Here is an 11,658-nt window from a genome sequence, read left to right as displayed (position 1 = left end):
TTCAAGCAACAGCAACGTAGATTAAGTCGCTACACAGTAGAGGATGTCCACAGAGAAAACAGTACAAACCAGTGGAAGTCTTCCACCCTGCAAACAAAGCCGGACTGTAAAAGCCAACAAATAACAAGACAACTCTTGTAAACCACGGAAGCAAAACATGTTGGAAGGAATACTTCTACTGAAGACAACTGATGCCAGCATCTTGCAACAAAGCCCCGTACGGTACCACATCAGTGAGAACTCACTTGACAGTGCAGGTGAACCTCGTGGAAAGCTTCATGATGGCAGTGAGAGCATAGCCTCGCGTAACAGATGCAGACATATTAGATATCAGGACGCTTTCTAAAATATCAAGAACTTCATCCTCTGTTACCTGAAAAGGTACAGAAAGATTAGGCTGAGACAGAAAGAAGCTTTGCAGCAAGCCTTCCAGGGTATACTGTAAAAACCTGTGTGGCTTAATGTCGTACCTCCTCTACTGTAGAGGAGACTGTAGCATGTATTCAGAGCGTATGAGACAGAGGTATCTAGGTGGATATCTTATGATATCAGTTTTAAAATACAGTTCCTGTTCCACCCATTGAGCAGCAGGTTTATCACCAAAATACACAGCTAAGACCCCAGCAAATACCATGCAAGCCAGGTTAGCACTGAAACCACACCGCTCTGACAACCATGGCTGCACTCCTCACAGGGAGCGTTTACGCAGCCCATGGCTGTAGCATGAGAAGGAGATTCCTGTCCAGGGTCCATCACCATCATGGACACCAGTGCTAAGTACCTGTTGCAAGCACTCCCCTCGCATAGCCAGCAACGAGCAGCTCCAGGCTGCTCCAGGTTCCTTCCCAAGCTATACCTGTATTGGTTCCTCCTCTTCACACTGACCAGACACCAGAAGATCTCCGTACTCTCCTATGCACCACGAGGCCACTTGCACCAGGGGTTGCTGTTAAGAAGAAGAAAAATCAGATGCCTCAGAGATAAATGGATGCCTGTATGACAAATTAAACCGTCACCATTTCCCAGAGCAAGCTTAGCCCTCCTTCCAGCCAAGGAAGTACTCCACAGAAGAAAAATGAATATTTGATTCAATCAAGAATTCCATAAGAGAATTAGAGAAAATAAAAAGAACATGAACTTATAGAGACATGCCTCCTCTGCAATCTGTCCCTTGGATCTAGACAGTGTGATGTTGCCTTATGCTGAGATGCTCAGTAGACATGCTATTGCAGTACAAGGAAACTGAAGCTGGTCGTGTTTGGTATTACCTGGGAGTAATCACCAAGGATGGCTTTGTAGAGTCTCTGCACAGTGTAGGCATGCATCTCCACACTATTAGTTATTAGCTGAATCAGATTGGGAACAGCATCATCACGAACGTAACTTCCTGCCTGCAAGAACAATTGTGTATTCAAGAGACAAAAGTTGTTAGGTTTCACTGTCCAACTTCTCAGTAACACCCAACATCTGCTGATATCCTTCACAAAGCCACGTGATATGCATGGAAATAAAAATCAACCTCCTTGTCCTCAAGCCCTTTATGATTGATTTTGGGCAGGCTCAGATGGGTGGAAGTACAGGTCAGCACATTTTCACAATGAACTCAACTATTCTGAGAGAAATCCATACTGCAGGTATCCAAGAGGATAGAGCATGGACATAAGAAGTCTGTGCTACAGAAGGAACAAGAAGCAACACAGAAAACTACTCTGTCAAATGGAAGGCTTTAAGTCAAAGGACACCCTGGGGGCAGAATGCAGCTCATTCAGTTGCTTGCTCAAAGTCAGACTCTGTGTCAAGTAAGCACAGGATCCAGGAACTTGCCTGCGTATCACTCTTTGGTTAAAGGACAGGAACACAGAGCTCAGAGAGGAAAGCCTGCTTTAAGGCCAGGGAAGTATGTGGGCCAAAACACAACCCCACAGCTTTGGCACTGAAGGGAGGATGTACACTGCTCAAAACCTGGTCTGCTTAGGCACTCCTCTGGCCCTGAGAGCAGAGCACGCAAAAGGCAGGAAATTAAGAGAGCCCAATCAGGTCAACTAAGTGAGAATCCACCTAGCCAAATACAGCTGGTGCCACCTTTCTGTGCTAGTTCTCATAAGTCTGATAAACTGAAAAGGATGTTATCTGTAAGAGTCTGCAGCAGGCAGTCTCATGAATACAGCTTTACAAGTGGTTTCTCTGGCAGCCAAGAGAAGGAAGGTGCTTTATTGAAGGAAGTAATCTGAGAGCAATTCTTACAGACCGTCTTTTAATGGAAATCAATTCTCAGTTCAGAGGAATCTACTTTTTTCTGTTTCAGGGTGGTAAAATAGCACACAAGGCAGACTCGCTTCTTGATTAACTTCTCAAATTTGAACACTCAGTGATAAAATAAATCTCTTCCCAGCCCTGTGCCTCAGGGAGCACACTGCCTACCCACGTTATCAAGATCTCTTCCCTCTTGTTTGCCAAAAGACTACTCCAGTTCCACCTCAGCTGTGATGTTTATAAAGAAATTAATGTAGGTAAAGAGTAATAATTAAAGCTTTTCAAAATGAAACTGTTTGAGTTTGATAAACTCAACTTGGAACAATTCCACTAAATGGTTTCATCCCCCTTCTCTTTGAAAGTCACCTAAGGCTGTGTTCACTCTCCCCTGAAAGCACTGTGTTGGAATCACAGGCAGCACCAGAGCTGTCCTAACTTAGAAGCTAATGTGATTACTGCAGCAGGAAAACTGTTACACCCTGTATTCTTGTGTTTCTGAAATTATACGTTTCTTCTAAAAACCCACTCAGTCATATTGACTGAGTCAATGTCTCCCTGGCTGGCTGCCTTGGGTCACTGCTGTGTAAATACACTTCCTCTGCACATTGCAGCACTTGTCATCTGCCAGCCGTTACAGCCAGCTTCAACTTCATAGTAAGTAACTTCCTACAGAAATAAAAATTTTTATGTAGTCACACACAAGAGAGGCAATTTCACTTACCGTTGTTAAAACTCTCATAATTGTGTCTATGTGCCAGCGTTTGGAAGGAGCATATCTGACAAAATAAAGAGAACAAGTTGGAGCAATCACTGCTAGCCTTCAACACCAGCAAGAAACCCATCATCACCAGAACCTCCCCACTCAGTCACTTCCTGGCCCACTTGCTTCCTAAAGGGGGGACAACCAACAAAACACACACACAAAAAACCCCACAAAACAAACCAGCAGACACTTCACATTCTTTGACTTTTTTGTATTAATGCCAATGTTGGAAAGCTGAATGAATGCACAAGTCTGTATGATACAGCACAGCCATGCCTTGCACAGATGAGTTCACATCAGGCTGCTGATGACAGCAACAAGATCATCTCACTCGTAAACTAACCAGGGAGAACCTGTGCATGTGGAGGGTGTCAGCACAATACCTGTTCCAAAGTGCAGCAGAAAACAATACACTAGACTGGCTTAGTGACATGAGGACTATCCGTACGGGAGGCACTGGTGTGTCCTGTTCCTCAGAGTGGGTTAAAACTGACAAGCCACACAGAGAGCAGCAAACGGAGAAGAGGAGGGGAAGAACAATACACAAAATGCTCACAATACCGAGGATGTACAAAAAGTTAATAGCAAGTAAATTGACCCCATACTTTTCAGCTGCAAGAAATATTCCAGATGCACAGTCTGCCTTGAACTCTGGTTCACAGGAATCTAGGAAATACAGCAACTCCTTCATCATTCCACGGACATTGTTCCCATTAACAAGAGCAAAACTCAGTTCCATTGCACGCCTAGGACAAGAGACAGAAAATTAATAAAGTATCTTCAGCTAGTGAAGTAAAAAAAAAGCCACCCTCAAGTCCAGATACTCAAATGAACTTACCTTTAAATTAAGAAGAGAGCAATATTTATCAATCCTGACGAGAACAGCCTTCCAGCATTAAATGTACTGCTATTTTCCTGTTCATGGGCAGACAAAGACCCACCCTCAAAAAAACCCAAGGGTGTGGGGTGTTTAGAAACACCTATCCACATGTCCTAAAGGCTAGAAATATCTTTCATCAATCAGAGTCCACCAACATTAAGGTCTGACTATCCAAGTATTTGTAATCGCATGCTGGTCATTTCTGACACACAACTGCAGTAAGTAATCCATGCTACTACAAACTTTCTCCAGCTTCAGACATCCAGAAGAGATCTATTTCCATCTCCATATATTAGAGATTCAAATACAGCAGAGATTTTAAATATTAACTGATAAGCTTTATTGTATCCTGTCAGACAGATACAGTCCTCAAATTACTCCGGTGCTCTTCTCAGAGCCCATTCCTCCTCCCAACAAGCTGACACCACAACCAGACAGAGTACTGGCGCTTTGCTATTCCTTGTTGTGTACATTGAGAGGCTAGTCCTTAGCCCTTCTACTTGAAGGTTTTGCAGATGATTCTAGAGCAGCTCTCCCATTTTTCCGACATTTTTTGACTACTGTATTAAAATGTGATTGTGCAACGTTGGCAATTAGTTATGTTAAAATGCATTAAAACAACGCATTAGAACAGCTTCACTGAACAACCCTATTACTTAAAACTGAGCATTTGGTGTAATCCTGAACCCCAACCTCCAAGCTGTGTCCTCTCCATGCTATCAGAAACTTTATTCTCTATTACTGAGATAGCCTACTAGAAGACAAGAGAGATCCTCACAGCATATCAAAAGCTTCCTCCACCATTTCAGTTATCTTTTGAAGTCATCTGGACAACTGCTGAACTGCTTCATGCGTACAGTGATTTTGTATTGCTTGGTGTGCAACAGATTATAACAAAAATTATGCCAAAAAGGCCTAAAGTCTATTTTGTAATATACACTTTCTTCAAATAGATCAGACCTCAATGTGTGTTTTAACTCCAGCAACTTTCATCAAAAACAGAATGTTGAGATGCATGAGCTATGCTGTCATCCTTTCACTGGCAGCAAGCCCACGAGCAGTCCCACTGATTCTGTCTTGCTCCAGTGTCAAGCTTGCCAACCTACCGTGGACAGAGTTATTTTTTCTCATTGCTTGGTATTTCCCAATGTTCATGAAACATCAACAACCTAGACCAGACACATTACCCCATCCAATAGTACTGGGCATAAGCTATTTGTTCTCAAGAATCGGAAAACACTTAGACAGCACTACTTCTCAACATCCCCCTAGTTATTGTGACAAGAACACGGATTTCTACAGAATTGTGAATTGTAAAAAGCTATTTTGCTTTTTACCCAACTAATACACAGGGTGGAAACACATGACTAAACTATTAACCTTTTATCATCTAGATCTGTGGCTGTTGGAAGACCTATACCGTTATCAGAATAGTTTTCATCCCTCCAATTAGTTCCCAACACCTTACACTAACCCTACTGGGTTACAAGTTTTCCATGTTTATATTTAACTTTTCCATCACATTATAGCAGATGTATGAACACTGCAGGTGCCCAGAGGTACTCTGCAATCTTAATACTGGGCATTTATCTCAACACCTATTTCTTACCTTCAATCATATTACACAGCTCATTTCTGTCACGAAGTTCCTGATCATGTAGTTCGACCATATGAAGCAGACAGACAAAAATATTTGAATTAAATGGCAAAGCCATTCTGAATTATACTACGTGGACCAAAGATGCACTGCAATGGTTATGCAAAGATTATGAGAACAGGCCATGCTTCAGATAACCAAAACCAGGAATCACGTCTTTCCCTCAAGTCCCAGCCCTTGAAACTCGCTGCCTGGAACTCTGACATTCAGCCAACACATCGCTTCAATGACAGCAGTGCCTTGTCAGCAGCACGAGTGTCAGCACGGCAACGTCATGCTCTGCTGATGGATCACTCTGAGGCTTCATCCTCCAACAGCACTCAGACATGAAGCTCTGTCGTTTGTAGCCTACCTATGCTTCCCTAGCAGGCACCGATAAAATGCTTTTGTTGCATCCATCCAAAACCTAGAGGAGGCTTTGCCATTCCACAGCCTAGCCTCACGCTGGCTCTGACACTGAAGAGCAGTAGCAGCCTGACTTGCTTGGCATATAAGACAGAAACTTGTGTTTTGGGATAGACTGCAACTGTAAAAATAGATTACATGATACCCATTACCTAGCAGTTAAAACTAAGTTTCAGAAGTGAGACAGGGCCAGTTTCATTCCTATTCTGTACGTATGAGATTGAGTGGCACTGTTAAAAATCTAGATATGATTCAAAGATGGGCATAAATTAGTAGAATGCCTATCAGAATGAGTATATATGGCATATCTAACCAGCTTGACAAAATGGAATAAAAGGTTGAGCAATTCTGAAAGCATATTCGTGATGTGATGAGAGCTCAATGAAATTCTGGCCTGCAGCAGCCAGATTCCACCAGATGCAACAGGGATGCAACCATCCCCATCACCGACACGTCCTACGCTGCACTGAGCTCAGACCAGCAGGTCTGGAAAGAGTAACAATGAGGAAGAGAGGTCTGAAAAAGAGAAAGCGATCAACAGGCTGAAAGATTTAGAAGATTAGGAGCAGTATATTCCATATAGGTTGGGCAAAATTGAGATCAAACAACTCAAGAGTCTCTATGAGTGTCTTACAGAAATAGGAGAAAGTTACTATAGTGAGTAAAGGGAACATTAGTAATAACAAGAAACAGAGTAAGAAGTTTTTTCTGATGCTCAGTCTAAAGTCTTCCTGTAGTGAGAAGTAAGGTTGCAAGCTCTCCTTTTGCCCAGAGAAGTACCAACATACTACTATTTAAATGATAAACACCAAGAATGCATAACAGGACATGGTTTGTAAGCAAATCATTTGAACAATCAAGTAAGCCTGAATTCTACTACTGCCTAATCAAGTTGAATCTAGAATACATTATCTGGATAACTTAACACTGCTTAGCACTGCCTGTTCATCTGGGAAAGAAGAGCAATATGGAGCACGTCAGAGTAAATTTGATTAGGATCATACTTCTGGAGACTTTCCACCTTGTTATGAGCACACAACCTGATCTCCATTGAGACTCCATTTTGTAAAAAAATCAGGCAAAGAGCAAAATTTTTCTTCCAAGATGCATAGAATACAAAAGCAGCTTCCCAAAGAAGGTGGCTGCACATCTTCATTACCTCCTCTGAACTATGAGCCATACTATGCGTTAATGCTAGTCTCACAGTTCCCCAAGATTGTAATTGTCCCCTATGCGTCCTGGTCACTTTCCATAGTCCCAGCTCACTTGCTGGTTCTGGATCAAGTTCCCACTGCTTGCCAGTTCTAGATCGGGCTCCAGCTCACTCGCTGGTTCTAGATCAAGTTCTAGCACACTTGACGGTTCTAGGGCGCGTGCTGGTTCTAGATCGACTTTCACTGCTCACTTGTTTCTAGACCAGGGGACAGGCCACTTGTTGGCTCTAGTTCAGGTCGCTGGTTCTAGTGAGGGATGTGGTTTAGCTGGCTTGGTGGTTCAGGAACACTTCATGGGTCCAGAGCACATTCTAGACCATACTGTAGTTTCTAGATCAAGTGATGGTTCTAGCTCACTTGTTGGATCTAGATAATGTTCTAGCTCACCTGTTCATTATAGTTTGCGTTCTAGATCTATTTATTGAGACTCTCTTTCACTGATATTTCAATTACCTTTTAATGGAGACATCCAGATCCTTCAGGCAGTCCACAATCGTGCTTCTATGCCGCTGTACTGCATTATGGTCTGTCTGCACAGTTTTCAACAACGATGTCAGAGCTACGTATCTGGGACAAGGACACATGGTAATAAACAGTTGACAGCAGGTGTTTAACTTCTGTGCACAGGCACTCACACCCCCCAAAACTTAGTCTTATTTTGCAACAGAACAGGGTTCTCTTCTACTCAGTAATGAACAGAAGTCTTCCAGGAGACTGCTTGGCTGGTCTCTTCAGAGGTGAGTGACCACACTAAACTGTAACATGCCTAACAACATCCCACTGCCTGGACAGGCACCTGTCCCAGTTCCTGGGCTCATGTCAGGTGTTCCGTCTTCACAAAGATTTTGGAAAGACAAGGAAATTACAGATCAGACCTCTGCAGATCATATACTCTTCTAGAGTCTTCTACCTATACCATGGTTTGCACTCAGAATGCCTAGAGATGGGACGTAACTCTAGCAGCTGCAGCAATTCCATTTCCAGATCCAAAGCACAACCAAACTTCCTTGTTGCCAACAGCACACAATCAGAAAAAACACAGTCTTTGCCTAATTTGTCCGACCTACACCACAACCTCCAATCTGAATATCACCACAGACCAGCTGGGACAAGACAGGAGAGTCACCGCTTATTGGAAAAAAACCACTTGACTAAGAAATCCCATGTTAGGAAATTAGATCATACACCCAGACTCATCAACTAAAAAGGGCAGGGCCACAGTCAGGATTTTCACAGAGAAAAGAATGCACCACGAAAGAAGAACACTAGACAGTCATATTAACCCCAACAACAGTACCTCCCAGCCTGTCTCCTGGAAAGCTCTACCTCAGCATCCTCTTTGTGTAATTGCTTCTCACACAATTTAAACCTGGTGTTGCCAAAACACACTTCATGCAACTTACCTAATATTTTTGTCGTTGTTTAATAAGAAACGGCCTAGGATGTTAATGGCTAACACCTGCAGAAAAAGTTAGTGAAGGTCAGTGATCAAAAAAGGCTGCTGGTCATCTTCATTTTTTCAAGATGATTTTAAAGGCAATATGTCAAAGCCACCTTGTGGTTTCTATCCAAAAGCACAACATAGAGAACTCCAGAGCTGACTAAGCAGAGGAACAGCTGAGACAAACACAGCACAAGCTCTCTCCTGCACTCAAAGGAACATATTCTGCAGGAAGTTTTGCTTTTTTATTTTTGTTGTTTTTAAAAAAACCCACAAACACCACTTTCTGAAGAGGCCACAGTCTTATCTAGAGCCAACTCTGGAGCTATGTTTGGATGAAACAACTTTGCTTCATGTCCTCTACACAAATGACTCTAATGTAAGCTGGGGCAGGGGTGGAAGCCCACAGCAAAGGCAACTTACTCTCAGTCCACTCTCAGATTTTATGTCCATAATAGTCAGCACAGTTTCATACAGAATGGCATTTCCCACGTTTTTACTTGTTTCTGTATTAGTGGCAACCTGGAGAAAAGAAACAAAATAAGTAACTCCAAGGCATCCAGAACAGATACCCTTTGTGCTGTTCTGCAGAACAGGCAGTGAAACTAACCGATCCCTGGCAAACGAGCATCACACCCATGAACAGGTGTCTCTTGCAGCAAAATCCAACCCAGCATAGTGAACAGCTGTATCCTCACCAGTGCTGCCAAACCAAAATCATTAAGAAACCGAAAGAGAAAGTTTAGGCTGCTTATTAACCTTGCAGACTCACCTGTGCAAGTATATCATTCATTGCTTCACTAGAATCATCATCATTTCGCCCTAAAATTCTTAGTAACCGCAGGATTCGTACCTATTCGACGAAACAAAGCAAAGAAAATCTCACTGGATGGCAGCGTTTTACATGGGGACCATGAAATGCCCAGTACTCCTCCTGAGTAGCGACAACGAAGCAAAACAAGCTGCTCATCTCCACTCCTAAGCAAAATGCTTATCCTTAATAAGACCTTTACCAACAAGAACAGGCTTACGCTGTGCTCGTACTTTTCCTGCTAGCAAGAACTGTTCAGAGTTCCCCCACCACCCACTAGGCACCGCCTTGCAAGATCAACACGCGTTGCTGCTTCTCCTTTTTGTCACACCCTCACACCCCACGATAATGCACTACAATTGCTGTTTAAAGTAAGGCAGGTGTCTTTCACTACAGTAGATGAAGAGCATTTGCACCAGCAGCTCTCACAAAGACACAAAATCTCAAAATCAGACAGCTGCCCTGAGGTAACCACCTTATCACAGCTAACTCTCAAAACACAGTCCCAGAATTAAAGCTAGCAACCACTGCTTGCATCAGTTCTTACCTGCAAAAAGGGGTCACTGATCCCAGACACGTCATGCTCTGGTGAATATCCAGACATGATAAGGTTCTTCAGAATGCGAACTAGCTGGGGAACAAGCTGTGGAGAAGACAGTTGTCCTGTTAGAGTGTTGTTCCTTCCCCCCACCAGCTTTGAAGCACAGGTCCAAGAACACACCTTGTATTTGAAAGGAAGTTGGTCTATGGATTCTTCCACAAAGTTCAACCTGCGCACCTAGAGCTGATGTTACCCAAATACCTCCAGCTTAGCTAGGGCACAACTAGAAACAGTTTAGCTGGGACCTGAGCACCATATTGTATCTTTAAAGTACTAAATCTGCCAGAGCTTGGAAGTTGAGACCTGAGAGGAAATACCAACTTAAATTCCTCTCTTCATCAAAAGGGGATGTGCTGGGACTATTAAAATGGCATAGTTCCAGGACTTTGCCTGGGGGCTTTACCTTAGCTCCTGAATTATTTTTAGCCCACATCTCCATGGAAGCATCAGGCATAGCCAAGAGTTTGATCTTTTCAAGTACTGTACTGCTATGATTAAATTATTAATAATTCCTTCAAGTTTGGCACTCCATCCAACTTAGCTTCTAGAAAGAAAAGCTTTGTGATCTGCTTCCTCTCCAAGAGTTTCCAAACAGGGCAGAGAACAGACGTCCCTCCAGCCTTCCCCCAGGGCTCTGTTGTTAGACTGTGTCTTCCCTGCAAGTAGCTCCAGGGCCTATTCTCCTCCTCCTCATCTCAAACTTCCCAACAAGAGCAGCAACACTAAACCGACCAAATTCTTTGCTTCACTGCTGTTAGAAGGGAGCTCCGCCATAGCAGAGAAATTAATGGAAGCACCACTACTATGCCAGATTCAGGAGCACAAAATCATATCAGCTCACACTGTTCATATTTTAAAGTCTCTTTCCAACTATGCAGGCTAAAAAACTTCAAGAAGCAGTTCAGATTCCTCAGACGTTGATGGCACTGGCCTCCCAGTAGACATCTACCCATAGGAATAGGGATTTGTACATAGCTTGGAAGAAATGATACCCATTTGCAAGAGTTTGGTTCAACTCTGCCTGTCTTAGGCATCTCTAGCCATGCACTTCATCTGTCAGGGCAGCTCTGAGCAACCACAACAGAACTTCTCTGTAGCATCTCATAGACGCTGAGCAAGTAATCAATTTAGGGCAGAATGTGCCAAATAAGCCAGTCATAGAAGCAGTAAACTATAACAAACTTACTATTTATCTTCAAAAACCTTCACAGCAGCTGTGAGTCTCAGAGATTAAATGGAAGCTTACTTCCAACACAGCCTATGAAAAATCTTAAGGTTGAAAGACAGAAAATGGACAGATTTTCATTGAACTGTAAGAGAAAAAACACTCCTGGAGGATGATGCAGAGATACAGATCTCTATAAGCTTTATTCCTTCCACAGAAAGTTTATTCTATCCCTCTCAGTGCTGGTATTATTAAAATAATCCAGGAACTGGCTGGGGATGTGGTGAGAAACTAGACAGAGTTTAGTTACGGTGTTATGGTGGCTGCACTGAGCGGATTTTTCATTCCTGAAGCACAGCTAGCACCCGGACAGCATCATTCTTTCCCTCAACTCCATGCATTGCAGCTACAGTTCATCAAAATGCTGTCTCCAAAACCCTTCCCACGGATTCACCCTTAACAAGTCTT

The 11,658-nt window shown here is 43.0% G+C and overlaps 1 protein-coding gene across 1 annotated transcript in view; it reads right to left on the bottom strand.

Moving 5' to 3' along the window:
• Positions 1–245: 245 nt before the first annotated feature.
• Positions 246–11,658, bottom strand: part of AP1G1 (adaptor-related protein complex 1, gamma 1 subunit) — a gene marked incomplete at its 3' end in the record, with an annotated part of 23,985 nt that continues 12,572 nt past the window's right edge. The window contains exons 7-16 of the mRNA XM_010078943.1: positions 9,972–10,067; positions 9,386–9,466; positions 9,037–9,135; positions 8,576–8,631; positions 7,626–7,739; positions 3,622–3,762; positions 2,975–3,029; positions 1,269–1,391; positions 857–946; positions 246–373 (exon numbers count right to left, since the gene is read on the bottom strand). Coding sequence (XP_010077245.1) covers positions 246–373; positions 857–946; positions 1,269–1,391; positions 2,975–3,029; positions 3,622–3,762; positions 7,626–7,739; positions 8,576–8,631; positions 9,037–9,135; positions 9,386–9,466; positions 9,972–10,067 — 983 coding nt within the window. The remainder of the gene's footprint in view (positions 374–856; positions 947–1,268; positions 1,392–2,974; positions 3,030–3,621; positions 3,763–7,625; positions 7,740–8,575; positions 8,632–9,036; positions 9,136–9,385; positions 9,467–9,971; positions 10,068–11,658) is intronic.

This window comes from Pterocles gutturalis, unplaced genomic scaffold, assembly GCF_000699245.1.
Source record: "Pterocles gutturalis isolate BGI_N339 unplaced genomic scaffold, ASM69924v1 scaffold25183, whole genome shotgun sequence".
NCBI classification, from domain to species: Eukaryota; Metazoa; Chordata; class Aves; order Pterocliformes; family Pteroclidae; genus Pterocles; species Pterocles gutturalis.
The sequence above is the reverse complement of the archived record's forward strand: the minus strand, read 5'-3'. Positions and strand labels throughout refer to the sequence as shown.